General features: G+C 36.5%; 1 protein-coding gene across 8 annotated transcripts in view; it reads left to right on the top strand.

Annotated features, from left to right (window-relative positions):
• Window positions 1–18,683, top strand: part of ANKS1B (ankyrin repeat and sterile alpha motif domain containing 1B) — an 827,678-nt gene that overhangs the window by 271,201 nt on the left and 537,794 nt on the right. For all 8 annotated transcript variants that reach the window (XM_080658528.1, XM_080658529.1, XM_080658532.1 and 5 more), the window contains exon 11: window positions 7,676–7,812. In XM_080658528.1, coding sequence (XP_080514654.1) covers window positions 7,676–7,812 — 137 coding nt within the window. The remainder of the gene's footprint in view (window positions 1–7,675; window positions 7,813–18,683) is intronic.

Here is an 18,683-nt window from a genome sequence, read left to right as displayed (position 1 = left end):
GCGCTTCCTAGACTTGTAAGTCTATTTCTTTCACCAAGAAGGGGAATTTTTCTGTCATTATTTCTTCAAATATGCTTTCAATATCTTGCTCTCTCTCTTCTTCTGGCACCCCCATAATTCAGATGTTTGTATGCTTGAAGTTGTCCCAGAGACTCCTTACACTATCTTCATTCTTTTGAATTCTTATTTCTTTTCTGGTTGGGTGTTTTTTGCTTCTTCGTATTTCAAATCTTTGACTTGATTCTTGGGATCCTCCAGTCTGCTGTTGGATCTCTGTATATTATTCTTTATTTTAGTCAGTGTATGCTTAATTTCTGATTGGTCCTTTTTCATATCCTTGAGGGTCTCACTAATTTTCTAGGAGGTTTCTAGGAGATTCTTGAGTAACCTTATCACCGTGGTTTTGAACTCTATATTCAGTATTTTGCTTTCATTCATTTCTTTCTTTTGTGACTTGTTTGTCTCTGCAGTTTGGCTGCTTTTCTGTGTTTGTTTCTATGTACTGGGTAGCTGCTAAGTCTCCTTGAGTTGATAGAGTGGCCTTGTGTGGTAGGTGTCCTATAGGGCCCAGTGTCTCAGTCTCCCCAGTCACCTGAGGTGGACACTCTTGGCGCACCCCTTTGTGGGCTGTTTGCACAGTCTTGTTGTAGTTAATCCTTGATTGCTGTTGGTATCACTGGGAAAAATTGACCTACAGGCCAATTGGCTGTGATGACCAGCTGTTTCTACACTGGAAGATCTGTTACGCAAGAGATACCCTTATGGAGCAGGACTTGCTTCAGTAGGGCTTTGGTGCTCACTGAGTCTGCCCCTTGAGTGTGTCTCTTATGGATGTGAAGAGTTGTAATCTGGTATGGTCTCACTCTGACCTCTGAGTACACTGGCTCTTGGATCTCCAAGGAGGTGCAAGATCAGCCACTGTCTGGGGCTTCCCAGCAGGAGCTACAGAGATATCTGTAGAGTCCTCCTCTTTGTATGGGGTTTGGAAGTGCCCAGACGAGGCCCAGCTGTGAAGCAAAGCAGCTGCTGCTGCCAGGTAGTGGGCCTTCTTTTGGAATCTCTGGGCTCTCTGACCCAGCTGCAGTTTGTTTTAGGCAAAAGAACAGTCCATTCATATGCAAAAGCTGCTGCTCACAGCTTGGGTGGGGCGGGTCTCTGGGAATCACCAGGGTGGAGCAAACAGCAATGGCTGCCCTGAACCGGGGAAGTCCCCGGTTCTATGCGTCCAGTGACCCTGTGCAGGAACAATAATCGCTGCAAGCACCTCTAAGAGTAAGCCACCCTCGTGTTCCTGTCCCGATGCTAGACAGTCCAGTTTCTCCCCGTATGTGTCTGGGTCCCCCAGAGTCTTGCCCGGAACTGGAGTTCAGAGCAAGCAGGAGCTTGCATCGCCCTCCCGGTTTAAAAAGCAGCACATCCAGGTGCCAGCACTTTCCGCGCCTCCGCACCTCTAACTGGTCTCAATGAGCTTTCTTCACCTCTCTAGTTGTGGGACTTCCTCTCAGCCAGATTTCCTGTGGTTCTGGGTGGTAGTTGTTCTGTCGTTTCGTTGTGGTTTTGATGTGGTTGTGAGAGGCAGCAAGTATAGGTGATTACCTATGCCACCATCTTGGTTTCTCCAAAGTTACTTCATTTTTGTTTTAATCCCCACCCTAGGATATCTTTCCATTGATTTTAGAGAGAGTGGAAGAGAGGGAGAAATATCGATGTGGTAATAAATTGGTTGCCTCCTTCATGAGCCCTGACCAGGGCCTGGGCCAGGGAGGAGCTTGCAACCAAGGTATGTACCCTTGACTGGAATTGAACCCGGGACCCTTCAGTCCACAGGCCAATGCTCTATCCACTGAGCAAAACCAGCTAGGGCAAAACAAAGTTACTTTAAAATACAAAGATTCAATTGGTTATTCTCTTTTTATTTATCCATCCAATGACCATCTATTGAACACTTATTATGGAAAAGTCATAGCCCTTGTGTTAGATATTGTTATTTTTTGTTTAAATAATAAGTACATTTCTACTTTTATAATGAAAATCTTAGTTTTAAATTACATAGTGAGGAGAATATTCATATTTAATATGAATATGGAAAAGTAAATGTATAATATACCATTCTTCTAGGTTTGCCCATAAGAGGGAAAACATTTCCCTGGGAAGTACTATGACAGGGGTCTACAAACTATCTGGTCCACACTTGTTTTTATAAATAAAGCTTTCTTGGAACATAGCCACATCCATTTGCTTACATATTGTCTGTGGCTGCTTTTGTGCTACAACAGCAGGTTGAGTAGTTATGAAAGAGACCATAAAACCTACAGAGCTTAAAATACTATCTGCCCTTGCAAAAGAAGTTTGCTAATTCATGACTTAAGGCCAACAATTAAAACTTGTACTTCATGAATTGCTAGACTAATAATTATTAAATACTTTCTTGATGATTACTTAGTGTTACATTCAAGACTTCCCACCTGTCTACTTATATTTATTATATATATATATATATATGATAATAGCAATAACTACATTTATTTGAGCACCTACTATGTGCCAGGAACTATGTTAAACACACATACATACACAGATACCCCATTTATCCTTAGGAAACTATGAGAAAACACTGTTTCATAGGAAACTGAGATTAAAATATGCCAGAATTGCAGTTTAGGTTTGTCCGGTTCCAAAGCCCAAATTTGTACTATATGGCTCCTCCATTTCTTAGTATTACTTTCCATGAATATTATATTTTATTCAAAATGAACTCTCTTATTCTACCAATGTGTCTAGCTCTTTCCAATCCCTCTGCTTTTTTCTCATTCTACTTCCAACCTTACCACCCATTTGTTTATATCTAAATTGTACTAATCTGTCAGAGACCTCCTTTATCACCACCTGTTCCATGACACCTTTCCTGAATCTCCAGCTAGAAGCAATCTCAGTCCTATTTGTCAGCTACACAGCAGCTAACAAGGTCTCTGGTGTCCTTTAACTGCTCCACACATACTAAAGAATGATGTTAAAATTCTGTAACACTGCCCATGCGTTATTTTGTATTCACAGAATGCTTTCCTCTAAAAGCTCAAGTAAACTAGAAGGTTCCTGCTAAGCTTATTATTGTAGAGGAAACTGACAATCATAATGCATAATCTAATGCATAGTAAGGGAATCTGACTAGAAGATGTTTCTTATTTCAATCTAAGATTGCAGTATATTCAATAATTTTCTCTAAGCAGTTTTTACACACCTCATTTCATTTTCATCAGCAATGTTTTGTAGCTGCAGGTGTGAGATGTGGGTTGATGATGTATATCTTTGACATAGGCTGCCATTTTATAAAGTCCACTGGATAATTGGAATTTTTTATAAGTAGTATAATAAAGGCTATTTTAAGGCATAAATCTGTTTCCTAACACTCTTATGTATGTTCTATGCTTTTCATTTAAATTTTCTCTAAAAGGACCATGGAATTATAAAAGCCAGATCACCTTTCCTCATGTCACCATGGGCATTGTGATGGTTGCCACTGACACACAAGTTTTGCTTTATTTGATTTATTTCACTTAGTACTTTTAAAGGATTGCATTGAACTAAGAGCTATGGAGGGTATAATGGAAATACAAGTTTCTGAGATAATATAGTCGAGTCTAGAAGAGATAATGAATAGTGCACTGTAGTATAAAATCAAATTATTGGTATAATGGCAGAGATCATGGATTCAGGAGATAGAGACACTTACAGTCTTTTGTAAAGAATTTAGTACTTCATTACCCACTGTCTTGTGCTGTGCTGTAAATTACTTGTAAGAAACATTCATAAGCTTTTGCTTTATAGTCTGCTTAGAGTACACAGCAGTTTTTCTGTCGTTGATCCAAAGGCAGTCAACAGGGCCAGTCCTTGCAGTAAATCATTCCTCAATGGATCATCCCTTATTCCTGGAATTCAATTCTGTTCCTACCAATTTGTATTAATAGCTTAAAGGTACCAGCCTCAAATCCTACCCAATTACTCACAGTCGTTACTCTAGGTGTACTAGTATTATCTAAAACACATTAGTAATTATTTTCTTGCTTCTCCCTCTGGATTTTCTTTCCACTTCCATATTTTATTTTAATTCTGATGATATTTGGTTTGATAGGGGAAAACAAAACTCAAATTTATTAAACCTCATAACATGCTAGTTATTTTTCATGTGTGTTCTCTCATTTTATATGCACACATAAACCCAAGAAGATACTTATTAATCATTTTCATTTTTAAAGTTCAGGAAACGGACATCCTGAGAGGTTAAATAAATTATCTAACATTGAACAGGTAAGTTTTCTACAGACTTCAGCATATGGTATTAGAATGTATGTTGGGATGCTTCTTTGAATTAACATTTACTAAAAGACAAAAGCATTATAGTTAATGTTGGATATCTTATTCTATCAAAAAGTTGAATGACACATAATAAAGAATTAAAGATGAGATAGATAATAGAACAGTGTGTAGAGAAACAGGTCTACGGAGAATTCAGATATTGGAATTATTGGACTCAGATGCTAAAAAAAAAACAGCAAAAACAAATGTCCTTGGCATTTCCTAATAAATAAAGGGAAGCATGAAAAAGTTAGGGAACTGAAAAATGTCAAATGGTGACAGTGTATTTGAAAAAGAAACAAGTAGAAATTTTAGAATTGAAATTAAGAAAATGGTTTGATAGCAGACTAGATAGAGCTGAAGAAAGAACCAATAAACTGGAAAATAAATGTAAGAAGCTCGGCAGATGATGTTTTGTTGATTTGTACACTTGAAACCTGTATAGCTTTGGGAACCAATGTCACCCCAATAAATTCAATAAAAAAGAAACTATTCAGAATACAATATAGAGAGACAACAATGAAAAGTACAAAAGAAAGAATCAATGATAAATGGTAAGGAAAATAAACTCTAACATCATTTCATTGTAGTCCAATAAACTTTTTAGCTATTATTACTAGCAGGTCATTCACTCCCTGCTTAAATATCTTCAATATTTCTTATTGCCTACAGAATTAAGTGTAAACTTTTATACGAAAAAACTTCCTCTAACTCATTTAAACTCATCTCCAACTTCTTCCTAACATAAAATAGCTCATCTATGCTTGTTCTACCTTCGTGCTGTTATGATTTATGCTCTACTCCAGCTTTCTTGCCTGAAAACTGAAGTATTTTACAACCACCTTCCTCTTCAGCCACAGACCTCCCCTGCTTTTTCATCGTGCTTCATTGATCTGTTATCAATTCTCAAGTTATATTGCATTATAAATTGCATCTCTGATGCCACATGTGATTGTATACTTGTCAAGGGCAGAGATATATATTTTTTAATCCTTACCCGAGGATATTTTTCCACTTATTTTTAGAGAGTGGAAGAGAGAGGGAAAGACAGAGAGAAATATCAATGTGAGAGAAACACATCGATTGGTTGCCTCCTGCATGAGCCCCAAGCAGGGCCCGGGCTGGGGAGGAGCCTACAACCAAGGTCAAACCTGGGACCCTTCAGTCCGCAGGCCAATGTTCTATCCAATGATCCAAACCTGCTAGGGGAAGGGCAGATATTTTTTTAAAAAATATTTTAAGACATTATTTTTAGAGCAGTTTTAGATTCACAGCAAAATTTAGTAGAAATACAGAGTTCTCATTTACACTCTGCCTCTACATGGACACAGCCTCCCCCACCAATCAACACCCCCCACCAGAGAGGGGGTACATTTGCTACAATCAACAACCCTACATGGAAACATCATTATCACCAAAGTCCATAGTTTACATTAGGGTTCACTCTTCGTGGTGTATAGTCTAATGGGTTTAGACAAATTAAAATGTCAGGCACCCACCATTATAGAATCATACAGAGCAGTTTTACTGTCCTAAAAATCCTCTCTTCTCCACCTGTTTATCCCTCCCTACCCATTACCCCTGACTAGAGATTTATCCTTAGAAGGAACATAATAACTGACATTCTTGCCCCCAAATAAAAGTTTTTGGATGTATGGTTGAATGAATGAAAGAAGGAAGGACAAATTGGAGAGAAGCAGGGCATCTTTGTCATCCTCTTGCTGATTGATGTTTTGTCTCTTTCAATATTGACTCATACTATTCTGTTCTACTCAGAAGACCACCCACACAAACCTGCCTGTTCTTGAGATGCTAATTCCCACCTGATCCATTAAACTGAAGTCAAGAGAGAGCTCTGGACATTTTAAAGGCATATTTAGTGATGGATCTGTTTAATTCAATGTGCCACACTTGTATTTTTCATAAACCTATGTCTAGATTCACCAGAAGACTGAATTATATTTTTATGTGGGGGGTAGAGTTTTTATATACTCACTTATTATGAGCAAGAGATGCCTTCATAACTTATTGCTTTTCAGTTGGGATTGTAGACAGTAGCTATGGAACAGAGAGATTTGCTGGTCTATAAACAATTCACAGTCTCAGTCTATTTTGCATCAATTCAGCTAGCTGTCTAGGACAGAACATTATTGGAAACTAATTAAAATTATAACAGGGAAGTATTTTTTTTTTGCAGATATGAACTTGCAATCATTTCCATAAAAAGCCATAGAGGATTGCCAAATTGTTGTTAAAATAATGTAACTTCTCTTTGTGCTAGCAGAAGTTATTTATAAAACATTTGTCATCCTTTCCCAAGTATTTTAAACATTCCAAATGGCATCGTTGATGTTATTTTGTTTTTATATAAACTTAAGAAGAAAATGTTTCATGTGCTGCTGATTTTGAAGACATTACTTTCTTTATCCTTCCACCCCACCCCCCAAACAGTTACCATTAGGAAAGACTTATTTAGATTTTTGAAATTTCATTCATTTAGTTTTGACCATATAGGAGGATATATTTATCTGTGGGATAATAGTTTTTTTTTTTTTTAAATATTTTATTGATATTTCACAGAGAGGAAGGGAGAGGGATAGAGAGCTAGAAACATCGATGAGAGAGAAACATCAATCAGCTGCCTCCTGCACACCTCCCACTGGGGATGTGCCCGCAACCAAGGTACATGGCCTTGACCGGAATCGAACCCGGGACCTTTCAGTCCGCAGGCCGACGCTCTATCCACCGAGCCAAACCGGTTTCGGCAATAGTTTTTATTATAAAACTGTTTTATACAAATGTCAGTTTCTCATCCAGGTTAATTCCCTGGGGTATTTTTCTATAGCTTGAAGGATTTCTGAGAGAGAAATGCTTTGGGGAGGTTTGAATTGGGGTTTTATGAATTGGAGCTTTGAAACATCAGCTTTAATAAAGATCAATACCCATTTGAAAGATTATGAAGAAAACTTAGGCCTATAATATATTAAAAAGATCATGTTCTTTTTAAAATTAAGGTACAGTTTTAGTCATTCATATAATCGTAGTAGTCTTCACAGCTATGCTGGGTAATCTATCATTATTAACTGAATAATAATACTCTTCTTTCTTGGGATAATACCACAGGGGGTGATATTATTCTAAAAGAGAACAACGCATTCAATAAACATTATCTTTAAAACATGCTGCTGAGCATATTCCTCAGTATGATCTTGTAATTGATAGTTTTAAGTTGAAATCTCAATTCCTGTTCATTAAACTAATTTGCAGTCTCAAAAGGTAAACTGAGTGATTAGGTTCATGGCAGTTCTATTTTTATTCACAGATAATGCCTCTGAGGTAGCAATTACTGCTCCAGGAACTAGTAACCATAGAAACAGCTCTACAGGCCCAACACCTGACTGCTCACCTCCATCCCCCGACACTGCCCTCAAAAATATTGTAAAAGTTATTCGACCCCAGGTAAGTGCCCAGAATGACATGAACTGCACCATAATGTATGTTGTTTCTGAATCAGTGCATGCAAAACTGACATTGCACTGCCTGGCCTATGTTATGATATGTACATCGGTTTTTAGATTAAAAGAAGGGACTTGGAATGGGATATTTTCTTCCCTTGGAGTTGATGGTAGACGCTGAAATCGATATCAACTTTTAGAAAAAGGAATTTGTTTATTATAGAAAACAACAACAAATGAAGCTTAGGAAACATGCTATTTCACATCCTCCTGCTTTCACAGCATTTTAATAATTATAGTCCGATGATTAAGTTGTTACTTTTTTTTCCCTTGGGTGTCTCCCGCTCCTTTTGTCTTCATTTCTCTGAACATGCTGCTTCACTTGCAATCGCTTCCCTATCCGCCAGCCCCAGTTGTTTCTATATGTTTTCTTTACATCCTCTATTCCTAAGGTCTCTGAGTTTGCCTGTGTTTGATATTGTACATCCCGTTGCTCCTTACTTCCCTTCAGTGCTCACTTTCGCCTAGCCGAGCTCCCTTTACCCTTTGTTCTTTTCCCCCACGCCTGTCATTTGTCTGTGTGGCTTTCTTTCGCTTCCCTCTTTCTTCTCTTTCAGTTGGGTTTCCCGGTAGGCGGTTTGCAGGCAAGCTTTAGAAATATCACTGGGACAAGCTGTTCTGTGATATTTCATTGAAAATAGCACTTACAAAGCTGTTAGCATTATATTTTTGCCAACAGAAGAACTCAGAACCTGGACGTGGTCTTGTTCTCAACCTGGCTCGTTCTGAATGGGCCTCATAAAATCCAAGCAAGGGGGACTGTGGATCCAGTCAATGCCATTCACCATCTACTCAAGTACATAGTGTGAACAAGTCCTTGGAGCTAATTTGTAAGACAGATGTGCCTTTTAAGACTGTTTTGCTGTGAATGAGCCATGATTTCCTTAATATCTTATCTTCTTCCATATAATTTGTTTAGGATGATTCTTATTATAATCATCATCCTCATTAATAAAACGGAATTTATTTATTTACCTGGAATTAGCCTCTTACTCTCAATATTATGTTATGAATATTCACCCACATTCATGTGCAGTTTAGTTCATTAATTTCCTTTGTAAAATTTTTAAAATTTTATTTTTCTCATCACCTTTTATCCCCTCTATGCCCTTTACCACCTCCACTTATTCCCCCTCCACCCCCACCATCACCACACTGTAGTCCATGTCCATGAGTTCTCTCTCTTTTATTTTGATTTTTTGCTCATTTCCCCCTCCTCACACTCCCATCCTTGAGCTGTCGGCCTGCTCTCTATCTATGAGTCTATCTCTATTTTGCTTCATAGTTCAGTTTGTTCATTAAATTCCACATGTAAGTGAAACCATATGGTACTTGTCTTTCTCTGACTGGCTTATTTCACTTAGCATAATGTTCTCCAGGTCATCCATACTGTCGCAAAGGCCAAAATTTTCTTAAAATGGCATTTAAACCTTACATATCCACCTCATTGTATAGAACATTTTCTTTTTTTTTCTTACTTTTTTTTTTGGACACTTTCATATAAATTGTTTTCTTTAACCTTCATTAACTCTAAAAGAATGGATATTCTGGTGTTTTGGGTAAGGATGTTGGCACTCCAAAGGGGCTAAGTTGTGCAACTAATTTGCAGTACTTTTGATTTCTTTCGTATAATAGTTGTCTCTTCCGGTCCTGTTCAGAGATTAGAAAAATCCTCACGAGGTTGTACAACATGACATCTTTATGAGGAACTTATAGGTTCGGGGTCAGTTAGGCACAGTCACATTTTACACAGAGTCCCAATGTGCAGAGGAGAAAAATGTCTTCAAAAACCCTTTCTTCCTCTTCAGGGAAATGTCATCTCGTTCATTTGCTTCAAGAAATAACCTCATTAAACCCCTATTTAGATGCTAAATGCCACATTAACTATCATTGGTTCTCTCATTATATGAAGCTGTTTCTGGTGTTACTGTGAAGCCATAACATTTCCAGCATTTTTAAAATTACTTAGGTAGGAGATTGTCCTATATGTAAATTAATAAGATCCATTAATAAACATATTTACTTTTATACCAACGTAAATTCTCTAATGTAAATGCATGTGGTCATTCAATGAATGAAAAACAGATTTCTTTCTACATATCTGAAGTCTATGCAACCCTAAGGAAACTTAATCCATAAATCCTTCCTTACATATTCTACTTTACTTTAGCTGTGTTTATTTTGGTAAACTTTGAAGAAAATGAGAGGTAGTGTTAAAGCCAGAAATTCCAACTTGACTCTATTCCTCGGTTCATTATTACTAGTAAATGTCTATGAAGCTAACTAACTCCAGCTTCCTTTCTTAGCTGTCATAGTGATGATTTAAGGAGGAAAGAAATAAAGTAAAAAAGTCAGGAAACTAAGGATTATGCTATTTAACTTAGAACCAATGCAGCCTATAAGTATGTATGTAATGGAACAAGATTGCTAAGGTGTGTAATTGGGAAAGAATATAACATCAATTTTCTTTTTACCGCAGAGACTTTGGCGGATTGCTTATTTCTCCTCATGATGTCTGATCTCCTGGGGCGCCTCATTCACTGTAGAGAGCAGGGAATAGAAAATTTTAGTGGAAATAATTATGAGGGAGAATCAGGGTAGGACACATGATTTCAGGAAAGGGTTTGGAGACTAGGGAGTGTGGGTGGGGGACTCCCTGTGTGTTCTGACAAGTCACAGGTGTGTGAGGGATGGAGAGTGGTTGAGATCTGTTCTAAAGAAAAGGTAATTGTTGTTAGATTATATAAGAGCCTATATTTTGATCACAAGTTTAATCCTCTAAAGTGTTTGCTAATTCTGGCTTTCTGGCTGGAAATGCAAGAAATGTGAAGTTAGATTGACTTGTGGGTATTAAAACACTTTTAAAATTTACTAATTAGAAATTAATAACATGGTTGAAAAGATCATTTCACTCTTAAAACTATCTATGTTCATGAATTTGCATTTCTTTGACTGGGCATTGGCACATGTGTTCATTTTTATTGTGAGAATGATATAGAATTGATGAGGGATAAAAACATAATTTTTATTCGCTGCAAATATATACTACTTAGATAGAGCAAGTTTAGTTACTTCCCCTTCTCTTTTTTTTTTTTTTGTATGCCTTTATCTAGTCTACTTTCCATAACTCTACCTATACATGAGAATATCTATTGTAAACAAGGACTCATTGCATTCAATTTGTGGTAGGGCTGATTATACATTGCATGTTTGGAATTACTGTTAATTATTTAGAAGCCACAGATTTTGCAGTGTTTTGTTGTTTGATTTTACTTGGAATACTTATTTATTTTTTAAATGTGTTTTTATTGATTTCAGAGAGGAAGGAAAAGAGAGATATAAATATCAATGATGAGAATCATTGACTGGCTGCCTCATGCACGCCCCCTACTGGGGATCAAGCCTGCAACCCGGCCATGTACCCTGACTGGGAATCAAACCATGACCATGTGGTTCATGGGTCGACCTCAACTACTGAGTCACACTGGCCAGGCGTGGAATATTTACTAACTCACTAAGTCACAGCTATTAGTTCTGCATCCCATGTTTGACCTTTTTACCTCTGCTTCTTTGGACTCTTTCATGTCATAAAATTTTTCAGATTGTGAAACATTCTATTTTCAACTCATAGAGACTGAAATATTTATATACTACTGGTTTCTCTATGTTTTCCTCCAGTATATTAACCTACTAGGCTGAGCTTCTCTATCAGGATGATTTACCCACATTTTTAAAATGATGACTTTTGATGAACAGAATATTTTAATTTTGGTGAGATCCAGTTTATAAATTTTTTCTTTCATGGTTTGTGCATTTTGTGTTTTGCTCAGGTTGTGAATATGTGCTCTCATATTTTTTTTCTAGATGCTTTCTGGTTCTGGCTTTTATATTTAGTTTTATGATCTATCTCAAATTGTTTTTGTAGGTTGCGAGGTAAGAGTTGAGATTCATTTTTTTTTTCTACATGGAAAATGAGTTTTCTCATTGAGTTGACTTAGTGCTTTAGTATTGTTTATTACTTTCACTTTCCAATTGTTCATTGTTGGTATATAGAAATGCTGTTGAGTTTTCCATTATCCTGTGTCCTGCCACCTGGATAAACTTATGGGAAAGTTATAGTAGTTCCTTTTAAAAATAATTTTTAATGGTTTTCTTCTGTCCTCTAAGAATAATGATGGTTTTGTTTCTTTTTTTTCTAGTCTTTATGTCTATTATTATTATTAATAATATAATACTACTGTGACTGCAGGGCAATTGTGCACGGAACTGGTAAAACCAAAAATCCTTTCCTGTTTGTTATCTTTAAGGGAAAGCATTCAGTATTTCAGCATTAAATATAATATAACCTATGTTTATTATATAAACTCTTCTACTCCTAATTTGCTGAGAGTTTTTAGAATAAAAGGGTGTTGACATTTTCCATTTTTTTCTGTATATATTTAGATGATCATATATTTTTTCCTCCTTTGTTCTGTTGATGTGATAAATTATATTGTTTCATTTTTTATATTTTAATTATTTTTTAATCCTCACCTGAGGATATGTTGTTTCCATTGATTTTTAGAAAGAGAGGAACAGAGAGAGAGAGAGAGAGAGAGGGAGAGAAACATTGATTGGTTACCTCCTGTGCACACCTCGACTGGGGATAGAACCCTTGACCTAGGTATGTGCCCTGACTGGGAATTGAACCCTCAGCCTTTTGATGTATGGGATGACACTCAACTAACTGAGCCACCGGGCTAGGGCTACATTGTTTTATTTTTTAATGTTAATCCAACTTTGTATTTCTGGGATAAGTTGACTTGGTTATGATGTTCAAGAGACACTTTGGATAAAGCATTAGTATGAAAAGAGATGGATTAAATCTAAGCGAGTCAAAGATGACTAATGATCTGGTCCTGGTTGGCTGGGATTTTGAAATGATCTTAATAAAAATAGGAAAGACCTGAGCAGAATTTATTTTGATGAGGAAGAGGGTAGCATGATAAATTTTGTTTTGTAAACTTACTGAGTGTGTGGCATGATATTACAAATTAGAAATATTGATGTGGAGCTCTGGTGAGAGGTAAAAGCTTAAGGTAAAGATTTTACAGTCAGTTATAGAATTAGATGGTGAAGGGAGATAGTATCAAAGACAGAATGCTGGAAATGTTCACTCTTAAGAGTATAAATAATATTTGTTAAATATAAAATACAATTTAATTTTCCTGGTTCTTTTTGGAATGGATATTATCTTCATTTTATAGATGAAGAAATTGGAAATCAGTACATTTAAGTAATTTCTTTACATATGTTTTAGAAAGAAGGCCTTAACAAATGGAGAGAGAGAAGGAGCATTGAGAGATAAAAACAAGAAAGATAAAATAATATCCTAAATATGAATAGAGAAAAAAATTTGAAGAAGAGATTAGTTAACATTATCAAAATTTGTTGGGATGCAAAGCAGAAGGAAGCTCAAAATGTCACCTTGTTTGGTGATTATGAGGACAAACACCTTCAAGAAAGCAATTTAATTGAAGTGGAGAAGGTAGAAGCTAAATTGCAGAGTTGAAGAGTTGAAGAATAGCAATGCACTGGTTGTAGATTAAGCTTTTGAATAATTTGGTGGTAAAAGGAAAGTATGATGGGTGTTGAAGGAAGGACAGAATTTAAGAAACAATTTTGTGTGTGTGTGTGTGGTGTGTTAATGTCAGGATGCATGAAATTAAATCTGGTTGTAAAGAATGGCAAAGAAGAGATTAAAAGTTGATGGGAGAGACATGAATGATGAGGACTGAAATGTTAAATTTGTAATAGGAGGAGTGACTAAATCTAATTAGCTCCGAAGTTCAAACACTGGCATTACTGGAGTGTTTGGATAAGGAATTGGCTATTGAAGCCTTGGATTTTGGGGCTGCAACCTTGGTGGTTGTTTTAGCTGGATGGATTTTTCTACTCCTCCTTTTTCATGACGTGGGGATGTTTGAGAAGTGACTCAAGGTGGAGGCAGAAAAAAAAACCACAAAGACAATTTTGGTGCAATATCACAGATGAATCATCCTATTAGGTGCTTAATATTGAATTTGATAATAACATTTTAATGAACATAGGTGGATATTAACAGAAAGTCAACCTGGAAAATTTGGAAATTTGATTATCTTGAGGCTATTTCTGGTACAGATCCCACCACATACTTTAAACCCCATCCATAGTAGAATCTGACACAATGAAGTGAGAAGGCTACACTTTTTCACACCTATGGAGGGATCTTACAAAAAGAAGCACACAGAGGCCATAGGGGTAAGGAAAGAAAGATAAAAGTCAAGGTCCCAGGTCTCTCAAGAGACTAAGGCAGATAATTTGAAGAAAGATGAGCTGCTCCTGAATTTCTACCCACGATGGTTTCTGTTTAAATCAGGTGGCAACCCGAAGGAAATCAATATTTTAGATATTCTTTTGGACTTTTTTGGGTGCTTAATGAGCTAATAATAAGGTAATTTAATAATAATCCATACCATCTCTCCTTCCATTATTAAGAGTTTAGAACTTGTGGTATATAAAATTCTTGCCAAACCTAGAATACTATTTTACTGGGCACTGCGGGGTTATAGAATATATACGCTAAATTTTAAAATTAGAAATGAGAGTGGGTAAAAAACAGAGTCATATAACTCAGAGTACAGAATATTGTATTGGGTTGAAGCAAAAAATAGATAAGAAATAAAAAGACCTTTTAAAAGATAATCTTTAAAAAATATTTTTCTCTTAGTGTATTGAGCCATTTATTTCTATTATTGAGCATGTGTTTCATTTATTTCTTTTTTGTTTTTATTTATCTTTATTGTTGAAAGTATTACAGTTGCCCCACACACACACACACACACTTTTCCCCCATTGACCCCTTCCACTCCACTCCCACCCTTTAAAAAACCCTACAAGGTAAGTATTTTTTTCTTTATTTTAATGATTGGGTTTGAGACTTAAAGAGGTTGAATAATTTTCCCAGTCTTACAGAGCCACTGACTGGAAGAACTCTGGTCTCCTAACTCCAGTAATCTGTTCATGTTAATTAGCTCCTCGGGGAGAAAATCATTAAGATGGAACATTGTATTCCAAAGGGATGATGAAGTCTGAGAGGAGAATAATACGTTGGAAAAAGGAAGAAGAGCAGACACTTAGATGGCTATAGTTTGTAACCTAACGGAGGAAACCAAAGACTCTGTTCAGTAATGTGGAATCCTTCAACCAAAGCCAAGTAGAAGTGAATGCTGAACACAGAGAGATAATAAAATAATAGAAAATAATCTTAGGTGAAACAAAGAACAATTGGAAAAGAAGATGATATTAAGAAGTCAATGGCCCCAACAATTAATCAGTAGTCCTCAACAAATTAGAATTTCCTGGGAAGATTAAAAAAAAAATGCCTGGGCCCTACCGAAGACTAATTAAATCAGTATCTCTGAAGACAAGTATTTTTTTAAATCCTTAGAGCTGCTCTTTTCTAGGAATTCATCTCTAATCATGCTTGTCATCCTCTGTGTAACCTTCCTGACCCTTCAACTTGTCAGCAACGTGAGGATGGTATTTGCCTTGCCTCCTTCTCAGGGATGCAGTAAAGCTCAGATCAGATAAAATGTGCATGGTGCTGTGTAAATTGTAAGGCCCTGTAGCAGCCCTACTTGCTGTTACAGTGATTTAAAAGTGGTGTTTGCCCACATTTGAAATATTACCTTTGAGAGACACTCTTCTCACTCTTGCTGTCTCATCCACAGTGGCTCTGATGATAGCAACTTCAGCTTTTAGGAAATGTGTTTGGGAGCCTTTTAAGTTCCTTAAGTCATTCAAATCTACCCAGAATGATGCTGGCTAATTAGGAGGTAATCCCAACCTCCAGCATTTCATCCCATAGAGGTGTCTGCATACGAGAGCCGTGGAGATATGAACTGAAATCTGGGATGTGAGAGAAGCCAATAAAGAAGGACACAGAATTTGGTCAGGCTGAAGGGAAAATCCAGAATCTAAAAAGCACCCACTACAAGCTGTATCTTCCATTAATGAATAAAATCATCATCATTCTTTATAGATGCCATGCCAATCATACGCCAGTAGAATATTACAAAATTATACTTATTGAGCACCTATTATGTACTAATTTTTTAGTACATCCTCATTTTTTTTTTTATGAAACTCTGGCTGGATTTATCCACGATGAAAATGGGGAATGATTTATTACTGACCCTTTCTACATGTAAAAAAAAATTCATCTCCTTTTCTAAGCATAAAATCTGATTCTCTGAATTTTGTGCCCACGTTGCTATTAACAGCAGCAGACTTTATTAAATGGGTGTTTTTGTGTGTGTGTGTGGTTACTCAGGTTTTTTTCTTCCGCATACATAAAAATCTCAGTGGGTGCCATTCTCTGGCATGTCTTTCTCCTGAGAGCATTTCTAGGCAGTCTGAATAAGAATGCATAGATGGAAATTTCTCTGGGAAAAATTTCCTTAAAAAATAAAATGTCTAGAAAGTAGAGTTGGCATTATTGTTTTAAATGTCTTCAGTGGGAACTAGAATTTGAAACCTAATCTCATCCCTTGTATTGACTTGCCCTGGGTAAAGTTAAAGGCCTGCAGTTACCTCTGCCTCTCAATTCAGAGGAACCTGTTTGACCGAGTGATGAATAGTAGACCTAATGTATGAATCTGAAGTTGATCACTTCAACTTCCTACTCTTGCCTGTTCTAAAATGATGGAATTTAGCTATGAATGTACCACAGAGCACATTGTTACTTTATTTATTTATTCATTCAGTAAACAGAGTTGAGTGCTTATTGGATGCTGGGCATCATAAAAGGATACTTACATATAAAAATGATCTCAAAGAACCTTTAATCGACTGAGGGAGACTGTGTTTTAAAGAGATAACATTTAGATTTTCACTGATGGAATTCATTGATTGAATGAATAATCCCAGGGATTATCCTCAGATTTCTCTCAATCTACTTTCATTCCCTGTGTATTCGAATCCCGTTCCAGGGCTTTAAATGCTATCTATATGCTGATGACTCCTAAACTTCTATCTCCAGCCCTGACCACTTCCCTGAACTCAGACTCAGATCCAGCCAGCTACCCTAAATCTCAAGTAAATGTCTAAAAAGCATTTTAAGCTTAACATGTGTGGCACTAAATTTTGCATTTCAGTTCATGGCAGCACAGGGTAAAGAATTTGATCCCATTCTTGATTCTTTTCTTTTTCTCACACTGTCACATCCGATCCATCAGAAAACCTTCTAGGCCGACAATTCTTAACTATGGTTCAGGACCCCTTGGCAGTCTCAAAGACCCTTTCAGGAGGTCTGTGAGGTCAAAACTGTTCATAATTATACGAACATATTTTTCCCTTTCCACTCTTATTTGTACAAGTACTTGATGGAGTTTTCCATTATTGTATGATGATGTTCAGTGACATCATAGCTCTGATGGCTAATGAAATGTGCATTTGGATTCCTATGTTTTAAAAGTATCTCAGTTTTAATATACTAAATAGTTATAGATATTACCCCCCATGTACGAAAACTCTTTAGGGTTTCCAGTAATTTTTAAGGGTATGAAATGGTCCTGAGATTAAAAAAAAAAGTTTAAAAATTGTTCCTCTAGTTTCCTTTTCAAAATATATCTTGAATCTGCCACTATTGTATAAACCATTAATACTTTTGCCTGGACTTTTGAAATAGCCTCTCACTCTGTTTCCTGGCAATGACTGTTGTGCCCTTATTATTCTTTTACAAATTGGCAGGTGGACTTACATAAATCAGATCATGTTATTCATCTGCTAAACTTCCAATGTCTTCCCATCTCACTCAGACTAAAATCATCCATCACCTTATGTAATTTGACTCTCTCTTTAACCTCTTCATCGATCTCCTGTCAGTCTCCACCTAGCTCACTTTACTCCAGCCATGCCATCTTTTCTACGCTGCCTCAGATAAGCCAGACAGTTCCTGCCTTATGTTTTTTATACTCATCATGGACTTGTCTGGAATGCCCTTCTCCCACTGACTTATGTGGCTCATTATCTTTCTTCCTTCAGGTCATATTCAGATGCCACTATGAGGAGGCCTTCTCTGACTACTGAATATAAAGTAGCCTCAACTTCATGTTCTAGCTCCTTTATGCTAGTTTTTCCTTTGTAACATATTTTAAACCTGACTTAGCATTTATGTGTTGGTCAGTGTCTTTCCCACTCGAATGGATGTTCCATAAGAATAAGAACAATGTACTATCATGATTATTATATGCTCAATCCTAGTACCTAGAACAGCACCTAGTACATAATAGGTGCTCAGTAAGTATAATTTTAATTAACCAAGTATGGTTGGGTAAAAGCCAGGGAAAGCTATTCTAGGAAGAGGGTACACAAATGGAGCTTTATATTTGAATAGAAATTAGGTAGAAAAAGTGGTATATACACTTTCCAGGGAGCACAATAGAATGAGCAAGGTTTTTATAGTTTTTTTTTTTTTTTTTTTTTTTTTTTTTTTTTACTTAATGCTGTGCCAAATTCACCATAGGGTATTCTAATAAATCAAGAAGTCCCAACCACATATTCTACCTTGTTCCCTTCAATCAGAATGTCTCAATATCTGTGAAGTACTCATTCTGAGTGGTGTTTCTGGAGTAAAAAAATGTTCCAGTGGTCAAATCTATTAGGGAATTACAGAGTTAAACACTTTTCTGCCCTGAAGGATTTTTCATAGCCTTCCTCCACTTCCACCCTTGGAAACCCATTATTATTTTTCACAACTAGTGATCGACAACACACAATTTGGGAAACATGATA

Source organism: Plecotus auritus (genome assembly GCF_963455305.1).
Source record: "Plecotus auritus genome assembly, chromosome: 3".
Lineage (NCBI taxonomy): Eukaryota > Metazoa > Chordata > Mammalia > Chiroptera > Vespertilionidae > Plecotus > Plecotus auritus.
The sequence above is the reverse complement of the archived record's forward strand: the minus strand, read 5'-3'. Positions and strand labels throughout refer to the sequence as shown.